The sequence below is a fragment of the Salvelinus sp. IW2-2015 genome, linkage group LG9 (genome assembly GCF_002910315.2).
Source record: "Salvelinus sp. IW2-2015 linkage group LG9, ASM291031v2, whole genome shotgun sequence".
Classification (NCBI taxonomy): Eukaryota; Metazoa; Chordata; class Actinopteri; order Salmoniformes; family Salmonidae; genus Salvelinus; species Salvelinus sp. IW2-2015.
The window spans coordinates 535,436-553,307 of record NC_036849.1 but is presented as its reverse complement, the minus strand read 5'-3'; the positions used below and the strand labels follow the sequence as shown (position 1 = coordinate 553,307).

The window sequence follows — 17,872 nt, the reverse complement described above, 5'->3', positions numbered from 1 at the left end:
GTGCAGAAACATTCACACACCCCTCCGCGTGATAGCCTAACAACTCCTGTCAGAATGGTGGAACAGAGCAAGAGGTTTGGATTAAATTGAACGATTAAGAAAATATGAAATCCCTACCTTTGAGCATGCCCTGCATATCCCACCTTCTTTCACCTATACGCCAAGCTCTGCCTCTATCTCTCTCATCTCGCTGCCCTGGGGTGTATAATAAACTAAAGAGACAGTAGAGTTAACCGAACTCCCCTCAAACCTAGGAGATGATCCCCCAACAGCTGAGCCCAGAGGCAGGAAGTTAGGGAGGTCTGAATGGAGAGGAGAGGAGGACACATCCTGGGGAAGACAAGCACATCTGCAGAGATAAGAGTACAGAGGAAAGAACAAATCACTTATCACCCCATTCCCCTCAAGAAGTCATCAAATTAACCCCCAAACATGAATGAATGTAATGATTTAGATTAAACTAATGAATAGATCATATGAACAGATGTATGAATGAATAACGGATGTATGAATGAATGGATTTAGAGAATATATGCTATTATTAATTTAATAGAGATATAACCAGCAGTGGTGTAAAGTGGTGTAAAGTACTTAAGCAGTGGTGTAAGTAAAAATACTTTAAAGTACTACTTAAGTTGTTTTTTGGGGTATCTGTACTTTACTATTTATATCTTTTAACAACTTTTACTTTTACTTCACTACATTCCTCAAGATAATATTTTTAAGTACTTAAGTATCAAAAGTAAATGGAATTGCTAAAAGTAAAATGGTCCAATTCACACCCTTATCAAGAGAACATCCCCGGTCGTCCCTACTGCCTCTGATCTGGCGGACTCACTAAACACAAATGCTTCGTTTGTAAATTATGTCTGAGTCTTCGAGTGTGCCCCTGGCTATCTGTCAATACTTTTGGACGTCACTCAAATATTGCGTAATCTATGATGATGTAGGCCTACTTGGTTTGTGCCACTACTTGTGTGATGCTACTTGGTTACAGAGTTTGAGAGAAGCAACTTTATTGTAACCTCATCGAATTCACGCGTGTCCTCGGATGAGGAGTTAAATTCAGTCCAAAAAGTAGGATTACAATGGGAAAGTATAGGCCACTTGTATCCATCTTCTCAGTCTCTCCACTATCAGATTTTTTTCATAAACATGCTTATCTAAATACTCCTCAGTTCTTTTTCAAGCACACTCATCCGTTTTTCCCAGATCAGATAGAGGGGATTTTCCTAATAGCGATGCTTCGGCCAGATAAGCGCTAATGCGTGAGCAATTTTCCAAAAGCAGCAAGTGGGTGTGTAAATACAGTATATGTTGTCATTCGGGAGTTTTTCCTAGACACTGATCTAAGGTAAGTTTTGAGTTTCCCCTGACCTTAATTTGGGGAGTTTAAGCTGGTCCTAGATCTGTGCATATGTGTTTGATATGAAGCCTACAGGTGGGAGGGGTCAGAAAGCGCACGAATGAAGGGAGGTAAAAGGACGAGAGAGAAGGAGACTTGGGTAGGGGGAGAACAGTCATTCAGATTCTGCTGCGCTTGAAACGCAAGCCACCTTCCTCGCATTTTTGCGTCGCAATAACTTCTTACTAACTGACTGAAATCAAAACTTTTTCTCGGCAAAACTGTAACCCATTTCAACTTCTGGAAAATAACGGCAGGCTCATGGATGCGCCTGGAAGTGTCTTATCGCATTTACAAGAATGATAAAGGGAATATCAGCTGCTTTTGGACATATTTGAAGGGAATATAAGTGCTATCAATCAGGGGACTAATAATATAGATGTTGAAGTGACGGTTTGAGATACCGTCTCACATCCCGCTGTAGCCTAACTATGGGTCGATAGTATGGACTTATCCGATTCTGGAGAGGAAGAGTGCGTCACGGCTGATAGGAATTTACTTCCACACTATTCGTGTGGAATAAAAGTTCATTGACAAACGGGAGGATTCTGCCGCATCACTTTTTTGTTGTTTCTTGCGAAGGCATGGCGGGACCAGTTCTGTTTCTTGTGCTGTGGGTCTTGACATGGTTCGGGGAGGTTCGGTGCGCTTCGTACCCGCAGCGGTATAATCTCTATTCGGGACAGACCCAGGCGCAGCCACAGAACGGCGCCCGGGCAGCGAGCAGACACAGGTAACACACACCACCCACACCACACACACACACACACACACACACACACACAACACACACACACACACACACACACAACACACACACACCACACACACACACACCACACACACACACACCACACACACACACACCACACACACCACACACTCTCTCTCTCTCTCGTCGCACTCACTCTCATGTCAAAGGGTACCAAACACTCACTCTCATCGCACTCAATCTCACGTCAAAGGTTACCAAACATCTGGAAGGAGCTGATGCTGATGCGTCAGCGACAGATCCCAATTCTGTGAAAGGAGTTGCCTTGAAATGTGTGTCTCATTTGCAGTGCAGGTGTAACATGATAAAGGAATTTAGCAGTAAAGAAAACAAGAGATTGTGTTTAAATGACCCACAGCCATTATTCTCTATGAGAAACTGAACTATGAGATGTTTTAAGACCAAAGTGCTTTTTTCTTTTTCTCCCATGTAGTCTAAACTCTAAACATCAAAGATTGTCAGCTAGAGTAGTCTCTCCCTCTCTCTCTCTGCTCTCTCTCTGCTCTCTATCTCTCTCGCCCTCTCGCTCTCTCTGTGTGTGGCTGAGAGTGAGAGTAAATGTAACACAGATGAGCAGTCCTTCTCTCATCCAAATGTTCCATGAAAACTGTCTCTTTCCCCCACACTGAGCAGATCTGAAAGGAGCTCTATGGGGGAGCCACAGTGTAGGGCCAGACAGATTATCAGGACGTGTACTCAGACCATGCGCTGACCAGCTGGCAAGTGTCTTCACTGACATGTTCAACCTCTCCCTGACACAGTCTGTAATACCTACATGTTTCAAGCAGATCACTATAATCCCTGTGCCCAAGAACACCAAGGTAACCTGTCTAAATGACTATCGCCCCATTGCACTCACATCTGTAGCCATGAAATGCTTTGAAAGGCTGGTCATGGATCACATCAACACCATCCCAGACTTCCTGGACCCACTCCAGTTCGCATATCGCCCCAACAGATCCACAGATGACGTAATCTCTATTGCTCCACACTGCCCTTTCCCACCTGGACAAATGGAACACCTATGTAAGAATGCTGATTTTTGCCTACAGCTCAGCGTTCAACACCATAGTGCCCTTCAAGCTCATCACTAAGCTAAGGACCCTGGGATTAAACACCTTCCTCTGCAACTGGATCCTGGACTTCCTGATGGGCCGTCCCCAGCTGGTGTGGGCAGGCAACAACACACTGACCCTCAACACGGGGTTCTTTCAGGTGTGCGTGCTTAGTCCCCCGTTGTACTCCCTGTTCACCCACAACTGCGTGGCCGTGCACGACTCCAACACCATCATTAAGTTTGCCTACGATGCGACGGTGGTAGGCCTGATCACCAACGACGATGAGACAGCCTACAGGGAGAAGGTCAGAGACCTGGCATTATGATGCCAGGACAACAACCTCGCCCTCAACGTCAGCAAGACAAAGGAGCTGATCGTGAACTACAGGCACACCCCCATTCACATTGACAGGGCTGTAGTGGAGCGGGTCGATAGCTTCAAGTTCCTCAGTGTCCACATCACTAAGGACCTATCATGGTCCAAACACACCAACACAGTTGTGAAGAAGGCACGACAACACCTCTTCCCCTTCAGGAGGCTGAAAATATTTGGCATTGGCCCTCAGATCATCAAAAAGTTCTATATCTGCAGAGGATCTTGAATGGCTGCATCACCGCTTTGTTTGGCAGTCCATCACTGGGGCCGAGCTCCCTGCCATCCAGGACCTCTATACCAGGCGTTGTCAGAGGAAAGCCCTAAAAATTGTCAAAGACTCCAGCCACCCAAGTCATAGATTGCTCTCTCTGCTACCGCACGGCAAGCGGTACCGGAGCGCCAAGTCTGGGACCAAAAGGCTCCTGAACAGCTTCTACCCCCAAGTCGTAAGACTGCTGAACAGTTAATCAAATGGCTATCTGGACAATGTTTATTTTTTTTGCACTGATTTTCTTGTGTTGGCTCTATGGACACTCACTGGACTCTACCCACACACTCAGACATACTACACTGACACTCCCACACACACATACGCACACATTAAGAGTACATTTTTGTTTACTGTAATTTCATTAGTTATGCTCCAATTTTCCCTCCATCTTGTGGCAACATCAGTCCAATAGTTTAAGTCCAAAAGTTTATTTTATTTTTCCTAAGAAATAGAGATATGCTCTCTGCAAGGTTTTGTATGTCTTACCTACCATATGAACATCCATTTTTCTGACTCATATAAGATTTCCTCGAGGTTGTTCTGATGTCCAAAATATTTAAAATCAACATTTTTGTAATATGTAACTTTTTAAGTTGCATGTATTTGAAAATATCTACATTGGTCAGTTCAAAATTGCTTTTTAATTCTGTCATGGAAACAAATCTATTTCCTCTTACCAATTCATTTACGGTTTCTATGCCTTTAGCTTTCCATGTGGACCAATTTATCGGTGAATTCTGAAAAGCTATCCAAGAATTGTTCCACAGGGTTGTGTTTTTAGAGCGTGATATTGGTTCTTGTAGAATACGTTTCATTTTTTACTCCCATATTGTTATAGTGTTCTTAGCTATGAAGTTGTTAATGTTCTTAGCTTTATCCTTTGAAAATTCTGGGAATGAACATGCACATCTTCAGTATGTACCCATTGTTTCTCTTTAGTGCATTTAACTATATGTCGTAAGTAAAGGCCTTGGGTAGCGAGTTGATACAATTCCAAACCTGGAAGGTTAAAACCACCCTCAGACTTAGGGAGATGGAAAACATTCCCTTTTATTCTATGGTTTTTATTTTCCCACATAAAGTCTGTTTTGACCGAGTATACTTTTTTAAAGAATGTCTTCGTGGGGTAATTGGTATTACTGAAAAGACTTACAAAAATTTTGGCAGCCATGCCATTCTAAAGAGGTTTATTCTACCTGGAAGATTCATGGGAAGGTTATTCCATTTAATTAGATCTGTTTTCATTTTGTTGAGTAATGGAATACAGTTATCTTTATATATTTGTTGTTTGTTGTCACTTAGTTTTAATCTTTTTTGTGGTCCACTTAAAGGATTTCTGTAGTTTGTGAGTTACTCTTTTTATTTCTCCTATTGCCATTATTTCATTTTTTTACTTGTCCTCTGAATGACTGAATGGCCAATGGGGTTTGACTCGTGATGCATGCATCAAATATACATTTTAAAGGAAAAGCCACAAACCATAATCAAATTTATCAAAGAATGCAGCAGTCAGATGAAACAGGGATTTTATGCTGAGGGATAATGAAAGATGAACTGCGCAGGGGCTTCTGCTAAACTCTCATGTTCTGCTCGGCCAAATATTGGAGCTCTCATGTCAGCTCTCATCTCAACTGCGTGGGCAGGCAACACTTGCTGATAATAAGGTGTAAGTCTTGGAACTTTCCCAGGGTGTAGGATTTTCTGTCCACTTTACAAACTATAAACGGTAAATGTACATTTTACATTTCCCACGAGCTGATGTGCCACGAGTGTTTTTCCAAAATATGACTCATCGTGCTAGAAAATGTAGGCAAATTACCTACTTTGAAGAAGGAAAAAAATAATTGATAAAAAATCCTTTGAAGTGAGACACAGATATGGATGACACCAGTCCAGCCCCTACATCATGTTGCTGACAGGTTTCTAATGGTTAATAATGCCCAGACACAGTGGCCCAAGGGCTTGACTGGTCCACAGATTTATGAAGGGTCACCAGAGGAGGTGACCAGAGGTCAGAGGTCAAGAGTCAAGGGACAATGGTCAAAACACAGGTGTCCTGTTAAAATGATGACCTCCACCTGGACACAGTACTTGGAGGGCAGGGAGAAGTTCTTTGTTGACACAGATGTAGGATCAGCTAACCCTCGCCTAATCCTATCTTATTTGTAGCAGGGGTGCACAACACCTTGAAGGTTGCAGTGTCTGCTGGTTTTTCATCTTTGCTTTCTAATCTGAGACTGATTACTTCATACCCGGACAACATGTGTGGTGTTTCTAGTTGATCAATGACATTCTCTGGAGAAAGGGTCACCAGCAGGACTGTGGCTCAAGAGGGCTAGAGTTGGTCACCCCTGATTTAACAACATATTGCCAGCCATATTGAAACCTGGCAAGGGGAAACGGTGTGAAAAGGCATATGTTAATAGCAGTATTGACAAAGCTCAGTGGGAAAACATTGTGATGCTGACTCTCTCTGACTCTGAAAATGAATCAGACAATGAGTAAATCTCTGATTTAACTAAAAACATTTCAATTGAACCAGACATTTTAGAGTTTTCTGATGAAAATGTTGCGGGGAAAACGGTGTCATTGTCACAGAAGAAGTTGACAGAGTTTTGAAATCCGTGGAATGCCCAATGGAAGCAGAGAGATGATCGCCAAATGCATTCAAAAAGAGAACACAGAAAGAAGGCTGTTGTATAAAACGTATGTCTCTGGATCTTCAAACTAAGGGCAACCATGGCATCCATGATAGAGTGAGAAGCCCTCATCCATGTCTACAGCTACATTTTCAGATATTATACATTTCTAATTTTGTCAAATTCATTTTCATTGCAAGTTAAAGCGTACTGTTAGCTAGCTAGCTAAAGTTAGCGTTTGATAAAAAACGGTAACTGTGACCCTAACTGTCCATTGTTTTATTAGAAAAAAATATGGCCCTTTTTAATGTCCACTTATTATGCTGTATATAGCTTTACACATATTAAAACAAAATAGATAAGTAATATGTCCAGCTTTTTCTGCTATGCTTGCAGATGTGCATAATATGCTGCGACCCTAATCAAAACGTGTTTTTCCTTGCGACCCTAATTTAATAACTCCAAATAACAAAAACGTAGCTATAGGTTGTTGTAACATTTAAACTTTCAAACATGTTTTTTTTTTTTTTTTGCACCGCTTGGATCACCAGTGCAGTTGAATGCAGCCTTGTTGTATGGTGCACTCAAAATGTCATGTAGTTGAATAGCCTACCTAGGCTAATGCTGTAATAGGCCTACGTGTTTCACTTTTGCATGGTGTTTTGTTTTTTGGCTATTCATTGTCAAGCTTTAAAAACCGAAGCCAGACAGCAACATTTTAGTAGCCTAGCTAAGACTGTGGCATGTGTCTGTACACAAACACTGTAAACGGGACACACGAAAGCAGCGTAATTGAAGGTGAATTCACCGAGTACATCACTCTGTAATTTCATAAAGTTCAACTGTTGACTCATTTAGACTTGCTTGTGTGTCCTATTCAGCTCATTAACCATGTAATGACTGACTTGTGATTATTGCCCTTGCTAGTTTGATTGTATTGACATTCCCAGCCTTAGTTACATTCGTCCGTTTCTGTTCAAAATATTGACACTGAAACAGTTCTTCCCGAATAGGTGGAGGCAGCAAACAATGTACCAGGCCAGCTGTGATTTACAACCTGATAGCAATATTGTTTGGACTACCAAGAAACGTGTTGGTGAATTATATTAATCATGCATTGAACTGCCTCACAAGTGATATCTATTCTGCCAACAATGCCTTATTGTACGTCATGGAATTTTGAGTGAAATATAACCTATTTTTAAAACCTCTTACGAAGTTTGTTTTGAAGCATAAACTGGGAATTTGATATTTTTGACTGATATTATGTGTGTCTGTTTCATATCTGCAAAGTAGTTAAAAGGCTGTCAGTTCCACTTTAATTTCCTCTCTGTCTCAGGTTCTCCAAGTTTTCTTTGGAATGTGTAACTCTTTGTCATGGCCTATGTAATTCTGGAATTCCGGTCAGGCTCATTCAGATGATGTGGTTGGTGGACAGTTTATTTTCCCTGTGTGTGTCTGTGTGTTTTTGCATGAGTCTGTGCGAGGGAGATCCCTGTCTTTGTCAGTGTGTATAGTTGTCAATATTGTTTGTGTGGCATTGTGTTAGTTTAGTGTGTATTGTATCACCTCTTAGTGTGTATTCAGGCCCTGATGGCAGGGGTGGGAGCTACCTTTAGTCCTATGTTTATTACAGTCCATCAGTGTTAGGTATTGGGAATGGGGGATACCTAGTCAGTTGGCCAACTGAATGTATTCAACTGTAATGTGTCTTCTGAATTTAACCCAACCCCTCTGAATCAGAGCGGTGCGGGGGGCTGCCTTAATCGACATCCACAAGCACCCGGGGAACAGTAGGTCAACTGCCTTGCTCAGGAGCAGGACGACAGATTTTTTTTACCTTGTCAGCTCAGGGATTCAATCCAGCAACCTTCTGGTTACTGGCCCAACGCTCTAACCACTAGGCTACCTGCTGCCCAGTGTGTGTTATCCTCTTTATAGGCCTGTAGTATATTACCTGTCTTTTAGGGTCTTTTAGTACATATAATTAGTTATTCTCAGCTAGTTAGGTCGTTGGTGATAGAATTTGATGACCTTGTCTTCCCCTTTTTATCCTACCTCTCTTTCTCTTTGACCCGCTTTCTTCTCTTTCTCTTTTCCATCTCTTATATTTCTTTCTCACTCTCCATCCCTCCCTTAACCTCACTAGGGTATGTGGGACGGTAGCGTCCCACCTCGTCAACAGCCAGTGAAACTGCAGGGCGCCAAATTCAAAACAACAGAAATCCTATAATTTTTTATTCCTCAAACATACAAGTATTTTACACCATTTTAAAGATACACTTGTTGTAAATCCAGCCAAAGTGTCCGATTTCAAAAGGGTTTTACGACGAAAGCACACCAAACGATTATGTTAGGTTAGAGCCAGGTCACAGAAAAATACATTTTTCCAGCCAAAGAGAGGAGTAACAAAAAGCAGAAATAGAGATAAAATTAATCACTAACCTTTGATGATCTTCATCAGATAACATTCATAGGACTTCATGTTACACAATACATGTATGTTTTGTTCGGAAAAGTTCATAGTATATCCAAAAATCTGAGTTTAGGCGGGACGCTACTGTCTCACTTGGCAAAAAGCCAGAGAAAATGCAGAGCGCCAAATTCAAATTAATTACTATAAAAATCAAACCTTCATTAAATCACACATGAAAGATACCAAATTAAAGCTACACTGGTTGTAAATCGATCCAACATGTCAGAATTCAAATAGGCTTTTCGGCGAAAGCAAACGATGCTATTATCTGAGGATAGCACCATTGTAAACAAAGAGAGAGAAGCATATTTCAACCCTGCAGGCGTGACGAAACGCAGAAATAAAAATATAATTCATGCCTTACCTTTGACGAGCTTCTGTTGTTGGCACTCCAATATGTCCCATAAACATCACAAATGGTTCTTTTGTTCGATTAATTCCGTCGATATATATCCAAAATGTCCATTTATTTGGCGCGTTTGATCCAGATAAACACTGGTTCCAAATTGTGAGGTTACCTGTAAACTTTGCCAAAAATGTCAAATTACTTTTGTAATACAACTTTAGGTATTTTTTTACATAAATAATCGATAAAATTGAAGACGGGATGATCTGTGTTCAATACAGGATTAAAACCAACTGTAGCTAGCTTTCTAGTCACGCACTTCTAACAAACAGGACACTTCGAGTGACCCTCCTTCAAGATGGCCGTACTTCTTCATTACACAAAGGAATAACCTCAACCAATTTCTAAAGACTGTTGACATCCAGTGGAAGCGGTAGGAACTGCAAGAAGGTCCCTTAGAAATCTGTTTTCCCAATGAAAACATTGAAAAGAGAGTGACCTCAAAAACGAATCTGAATGGTTTGTCCTCTGGGTTTTGCCTACTAAATAAGTTATGTTATACTCACAGACATGATTCAAACAGTTTTAGAAACTTCAGAGTGTTTTCTATCCAAAATTCCGAATGCTGCCCCCTACCCAAGAGAAGTTAACTCCCATTTCTCACTTCCCCTTTCTCTCATCTCTTTTTTTGCTCCTCTCCTACCTATGCCCCCCTCCCTTCTGCTGATTCTCACATTATTACACCCTCGAGACACCCAGGCATATTCTACATCCACAATTATGGTAATATAAAACATGCTGCTGCCTCTCATCTCACACAGGGATAAGGCAGGGCAAAGTCTTCACATTCCACTGTGGAGAACAAGCTGTTTCCGCCACCCAGGGAACTCTGACACACTCCTTACATGGGCTATTGATGCAGTTATCCCCGCAACATTGGGACATTTATTTAGAAATTTCAACCAAAATCGCTATCTCTTTCAGTTTCTCTGTCAATCAATCAATCAATCAATCAATCAAATCAATCAATCAATCAATCTCTCTCTCTCTCTCTCTCTCTCTCTCTCTCTCTCTCTCTCTCTCCTCTCTCTCTTCTCTCTCTCTCTCTCCTCTCTCTTCTCTCCTCCTCTCTCTCTCTCTCTCTCTCTCTCTCTCTCTCTCTCTCTCTCCCCTGTCTCTCCCCTGTCTCTCCCCTGTCTCTCCCCTCCCCCTCTGTCGGTCTCTCTTGAATGTGTCAGTGGCTGTTATCTTGGTGCCAGTCTAAACGCTGGCTGCAGTTCTACTCTAAAGTGGTGCCAGCAGTAGGGATAGGTATTAGTGGGACACTGCTGTTTTGTTCAGTCAGATCCTTCACTTCATCGACAGTGTGTTGGTGACGGGGATATGAAACTACACACTTACAGTACGCACGCATGCACCCAGGGACTCATTCACACACACACACACACGCACGCACGCACGCACGCACGCACACACGCACGCACATCAAAGATTTTGGTCAATCATTGAGCCTCCTCATGTTGAAGCTCCTCTGTCAAAGCCTTCCATTCACACCCCAGTCAGTCAGTCTCCTTCCATCTGTGAGTTCCACTGGATGATAAGATGATACAAGAAGCCACTTCTACTGATAACAGCCTTTCTTTTTTGTTTGTCAAAGCCACTGGGTGTGTGTGTGTGCATGTGTTGAAGAGACCTGTCTCGATTTGTTTCTATCTATGTTTGTTTAAACAATCAATTATTGATTAATGCGACTATCCCTTATGCTTCTCCCTCTTTTTCCCTTGCCCCGCTACAAAGTTTCTCCCTGCAGGCAGTCACTGAGTCCAAGGTGCTACAGGAGCTCCTGAAACTTGACCCCAAAAAACCATCTGGGTCAGATGGTTTAGACCCTTTCTTCTTTAAGGTTTCTGCCCCTATCATCGCCAAGCCTATCTACAACATTTTTAACCTGTCTCTCCCTTCTGGGGAGGTTCCCATTGCCTGGAAGGCAGCCACGGTCCGTCCTTTATTTAAAGGGGGAGAACAAGCCGATCCTAAATGTTATAGGCCTGTTTCTATTTTGCCCTGTTTATCAAAAGTGTTGGAAAAACTTGTCAATAATCAACTGACTGGCTTTCTTGATGTCTATAGTATTCTCACTGGTATGCAATCTGGTTTCCGCTCAGGTTATGGATGTGTCACTGCAACCTTAAAGTTCCTCAATGATGTCAACATTGCCCTTCATTCTAAGCAATGTTGTGCTGCTGTTTCTATTGACTTGGCCAAAGCTTTTGATACGGTAGACCATTCCATTCTTGTGGAACGGCTAAGGAGTATTGGTGTCTCTGAGGGGTCTTTGGCCTGGTTTGCTAACTACCACTCTCAAAGAGTACAGTGTATAAAGTCAGAAAATCTGCTGTCTCAGCCGTTGCCTGTCACCAAGGGAGTACCCCAAGGCTCAATCCTAGGCCCCACGCTCTTCTCAATTTACATCAACAACATAGCTCAGGCAGTAGGAAGCTCGGTCATCCATTTATATGCAGATGATACAGTCTTACACTCAGCTGGCCCCTCCCTAGAGTTTGTGTTAAATACTCCACACAAAGCTTTCTTAGTGTCCAACAAGCTTTTTCTAGCCGTAACCTTGTTCTGAACACCCCCAAAACAAAGGTAATGTGGTTTGGTAAGAAGAATGCCCAAATCCCCACAGGTGTGATTACTACCTCTGAGGGTTTAGAGCTTGAGGTAGTCACCTCATACAAGTTCTTGGGAGTATGGCTAGACAGTACACTGTCCTTCTCTCAGCACATATCAAAGCTGCAGGCTAAAGTTAAATCTAGACTTGGTTTCCTCTTTCGTAATCTCTCCTTTTTCACCCCAACTAACCCTGATTCCCCATCCTACCCATGTTAGATACGGATATTTATAGATCGGCAGGTAAGGGTGCTTAGGTAAGGGTGCCTACCTGCAGGTAAGGGTGCTCACGAGCGGCTAGATGTTCTTTACCATTCGGCCATCAGATTTGCCACCAATGCTCCTTATATGACACATCACTGCACTCTATACTCCTCTGTAAACTGGTCATCCCTATATACCCGTCGCAAGACCCACTGGTTGATGCTTATTTTTTGAACCCTCTGAGGCCTCACTCCCCCATCTGAGATATCTACTGCAGCCCTCATCCTCCACACACAATACCCATTCTGCCAGTCACATTCTGTTAAAAGTCCCGAAAACACACACATCTCTGGGTCTCTCCTCTTTTCAGTTCGCTGCAGCTAGCGACTGGAACGAGCTGCAACAAACACTCAAACTGGACAGTTTTATCTCCATCTCTTCATTCAAAGACTCAATCATGGACACTCTTACTGACCGTTGTGGCTGCTTTGCGTGATGTATTGTTGTCTCTACCTTCTTGCCCTTTGTGCTGTTGTCTGTGCCCAAGTAATGTTTGTACCATGTTTTATACAGCTACCATGTTGTGTTGCTACCATGCTGTGTTGTCATTTGTTGCTGCCTTGCTATGTTGTTGTCTTAGGTCTCGTAGTGTTGTCTCTCTTGTCGTGATATGTGTTTTGTTCAAAATGTATATTTTTATTTTTAATCTCAGCCCCCGTCCCCGCAGGAGGCCTTTTGCCTTTTGGTAGGCCGTCATTGTAAATAAATATTTGTTCTTTACTGACTTGCCTAGTTAAATAAAGGTTAGTTAAACAAATTATAAAGAATAAAGAATAATACTACTTTTGTCTTCACAGTACACAATCAGATTATGAGTGAAGTGATACTAGTGACCCATTCCCCTTTTCCTGGGATTCTAAGGCTTTTTAATCCACCTTCTCTCTCTCTTCACAGCTGTATCACTTTATGACATTCAATACCTCTCTTTTCACTCAGTTAATTCATTATTGTGTACATACAGTAACCCTCTCCTCTTTATCGCTCTATTCTCAGTTGTCTGAGAAGAAGACTCCTCTTTCCACTCTGTCTGGTTCTATTGGTGACACACAGCATGTCCTGGCCATTCTCCACCCGCCTTTCCCCTGCCTCTCCCCCGTCTACCCCTATTTTCCCTCTGCCTCCTGTCTCCCTCCTGTCTGTCTGTTTGTTGTGACTGTGAGGCAGCCTAGGGGACCCCTCACAATGCAGCAAAGCTTCCAGTCTGGGTCTAGGAGACAGGGCCTTGTGTTAAGCGCCCTTGCTCCAGACAAGGGCTCTCGTTTCTAGGTTAGTAAGGTGCAGTTGTCTGGGTCAATGGTGCTTTCAGTGGGTATTAGTGTGGTGGTTAGAATACCCAGGGTACAGGGCCTGGATGTGGTAATGTCATTGCAACACACACGCACATGCACACTCACACACACACACACACAGTGATCTGTGTGTGAACCACTTGAGGTTGAAATGAATAGAGGCTTTAGATGAGTTAGTAGTCGAGGAGAAGTACCTTCTTTATCTATGCTTTAAATACACTCAGGGAAACTTTAGCACTCTAAACAGTAATTGACGAATTAGATTAAAATACAGGCTCTATATTTTACCCCAAAGTCCCACTTACATTTTGGGTGTGGCTGAATAGGGAATCTGCACAGACTTATACACAGCACATTCTATAGGCATTTTGATAAAGGACAGATAGTGAAGGTTGGTATGTCCTCTTTTACATTGTGAAAGATCTGCATTGTGTAAGGCTTGGCTCTGTTTCTGGTCACAGTTACTGTGTTGACTGTGTGTTTAAATCATTGTGTATTCCTCAAGGCTCAGTTTACATGCAATATGGGCCTGTACACAGATTTAGAGAGAGAGTTTTTGTGTGTGCATGCAGCTTTTTTTATATCAATATCAAATCATTTCTAGATAACAGTTAATTACTGTAATAGATTCCCATAAAATGAGCAAAAATTGCTTTTTAGAAAACTAATTCTCAAGCAAGAATTTTTGCTAGGACTGCCTGGGTGTGGTGTGAGTGGGTAATGGAAGACCCCGATGAAATGGACAAAAATGAATGGCAACTTATTGGCATTGGGTGAACCATGTACACAATCGCAAATACCACTCAAATGGCCGGTAGTTCATCAAAACCATGCCAAATGTCATAAACCAAAAATCCCATAGTGTCACGCCATGACCATAGAGCCCTTGGTTCTCTATGGTGTAGTAGGTCAGGGCGTGACTAGGGGGTGTTCCAAGTTATATATTTCTATGTTGGTGCTCTTGGTATGGTTCCCAATTAGAGGCAGCTAGTGAGTGCACTCCACCGTAGATTTTCATATGGGAAATGGTCACAAAGTCAGGTCCCAAGGGTGAAGTTTTAAAACCTAATAAAAAGTGCTTTTGGACAGTTTTTCTTATAGTTTTTTTGGTCAATTATACATATGTAGTAACCGTATGGACATAGATTTGTCTTATTTTATTGAGTTTGTCCATAAGGCCAATGTTTTGTCCATTTGTCATATACAATTGAAGTCTGAAGTTTACATAAACTTAGGTTGGAGTCATTAAAACTAGTTTTTCAACCACTCCACACATTTTTTGTTGACAAACTATAGTTTTGGCAAGTCGGTAAGGACATCTACTTTGTGTATGACAGAAGTAATTTTTCCAACAATTGCTAACAGACAGATTATTTCTCTTATAATTCACTGTACCACAATTCCAATGGGTCAGACGTTTACATACACTAAGTTGACTGTGCCTTTAAACAGCTTGGACAATTCCAGGAAATGATGTCATAGCTTTAAAAGCTTCTGTTAGGCTAATTGACATAATTTGTGTCAATTGGAGGTGTACCTGTGGATGTATTTCAAGGCCTACCTTCAAACTCAGTGCCTCTTTCCTTGACATCATGGGGAAATCAAAAGAGATCAGCCAAGACCTCAGAAAAATAATTGTAGACCTCCAAGTCTGGTTCACCCTTGGGAGCAATTTCCAAATGCCTGAAGGTACCACGTTCATCTGTACAAACAATAGTAAGCAAGTATAAACACCATGGGACCATGCAGCCGTCATACCGCTCAGGAAGGAGACGCATTTTGTCTCCTAGAGATAAACGTACTTTGGTGCGAAATGTGCAAATCATTCCCAGAACAACAGCAAAGGACCTTGTGAAGATGCTGGAGAAATCAGGTACAAAAGTATCTATATTCACAGTAAAATGAGTCCTATATCGACATAACCTGAAAGTCCGCTCAGCAAGGAAGAAGCCACTGCTCCAAAACCGCCATAAAAAAGCCAGACTACGGTTTGCAACTGCACATGGGGACAAATATCATACTTTTTGGAGAAATGTCCTCTGATCTGATGAAAAAATATATAACTGTTTGGCCATAATTACCATCGTTATGTATGAAGGAAAAAGGGAAAGGCTTGCAAGCCGAAAACCCCATCCCAACCATGAAGCACGGGGGTGACAGCATCATGTTGTGGGGGTGCTTTGCTGCAGGAGGGACTGGTGCACTTCACAAAATAGATGGCATCATGAGGAGAGAAACTTATGTGGATATATTGAAGCAACATCTTAAGACATCAGTCAGGAAGTTAAAGCTTGGTCGTAAATGGGTCTTCCAAAGGGACAATGACCCCAAGCATTCTTTCAAAGTTGTGGCAAAATGGCTTAAGAACAACAAAGTCAAGGTATTGGAGTGGCCATCACAAAGCCCTGACCTCAACCCTATAGAAAATGTGTTAGCAGAACTGAAAAAGCATGTGGGAGCAAGGAGGCCTACAAGCCTGACTCAGTTACACCAGCTCTGTCAGGAGGAATTGGCCAAAATTCACCCAACTTATTGTGGGATGCTTGAGGAATGCTTCCCGAAATGTTTGACCCAAGTTAAACTTAAACAACTTAAAGGCAATGCTACCAAATACTAATTGAGTGTATGTAAACTTAGAAAATAAATAAAAGCTGAAATAAATCATTCTCCCTACTATTATTCTGACATTTCACATTCTTACTATAAAGTAGTGATCCTAACTGACATAAAACAGAGGATTTTTACGAGGATTAAATGTCAGGAATTGTGAAAAACTGAGTTTAACTTCTTATGGCTGCAAGCCCGGTGTCGGTACACATATGACAACAGCCAGTCCAAGTGCAGGGCGCCAAATTCAAAATATATATTTTTGAAATATTTAACTTTCACACATTAACAAGTCCAATACARCAAATGAAAGATAAASATCTTGTGAATCCAGCCAACATGTCMGATTTTTTAAATGTTTTACWGCGAAAACACCACGTATATTTATGTTAGCTCACCACCAAATACAAAAAAGCACMGACATTTCTTTCACAGCACAGGTAGCTTGCACAAAACCGACCAAATAGAGATAGAATTAGTCACTAACCAAGAAACAACTTCATCAGATGACAGTCTTATAACATGTTATACAATAAATCTGTTTTGTTCGAAACATTTGCATATTTCAGGTATAAATCATAGTTTTACATTGCAGCTGCAATCACAAATAGCACCGAAGCAGCTAGAACAATTACAGAGACCAAATTGAAATACCTAAATACTCATCATAAAACATTTATGAAAAATACATGGTGTACAGCAAATGAAAGACAAACATCGTGTGAATCCAGCCAATATTTCCGATTCTTTAAGTGTTTTACAGCGAAAACACAATATAGCATTATATTAGCTTACTACAATAGCCAACCACACAACAGCATTGATTCAAGGCAACAGTAGCGATAGCGACAAAACCAGCAAAAGACATTAATTATTTCACTAACCTTCATAACTTCATCAGATGACAGTCCTATAACATCATATTACACAATACATATATGGTTTGTTCGAAAATGTGCATATTTAGAGCTGAAATCCGTGGTTATACATTGTGAAAACGTAGCAATATTTTCCAGAATCTCCGGATATATTTCTGACACTCACCTATTCTGACCAAATAACTAATCATAAACGTTACAAAAAAATACTTGTTGTACTGTCAGGGTTGTGTGCGGCGAAGTAGCAGAGTCAAATGCAGGACACCAGTGTTGAGCGAACACAAAACGTTTACTCAAAAATCTCAGCAAAATTCCACAAAGGGAATAATTACAAAACATATAAGAAATAACAACAACCACTAACGTAACAAACAATCACGGACAAAACAGAAATGAAAGCCAGAGGGTTAAATAGGGAACATAATAGGGGAATTGAAACCAGGTGTGTATAATACAGACAAAACAAAACGAAACGAAAAATGGATCGGTGGTGACTAGAAAGCCAGTGACGTCGACCGCCGAACACCACCCGAACAAGGAGAAGGGCCGACTTCGGCGGAAGTCGTGACAGTACCCCCCCTTGACGCGCGGCTCCAGCAGCGCGACGACACCGGCCTCGAGGACGACCGGCGGAGGCGAGGTGCAGGGCGATCCGGGTGGAGACGGTGAAACTCTTGTAACATAGACGGATCTAGAATGTCCTCCACCGGTACCCAGCATCTCTCCTCCGGACCGTACCCTTCCCACTCCACGAGGTACTGAAGGCCCCTCGCCCGACGCCTAGAATCCATGATGGCTCTTACGCTATACGCCGGGACC

At 41.9% G+C, this 17,872-nt stretch overlaps 1 protein-coding gene across 1 annotated transcript in view; it reads left to right on the top strand.

The window, feature by feature from the left end:
• The first annotated feature begins 1,502 nt into the window (after window positions 1-1,502).
• Window positions 1,503-17,872, top strand: part of LOC111968410 (EMILIN-1-A) — a 70,547-nt gene continuing 54,177 nt past the window's right edge. The window contains exon 1 of the mRNA XM_070445074.1: window positions 1,503-2,138. Coding sequence (XP_070301175.1) covers window positions 1,990-2,138 — 149 coding nt within the window. The 5' untranslated portion in view covers window positions 1,503-1,989. The remainder of the gene's footprint in view (window positions 2,139-17,872) is intronic.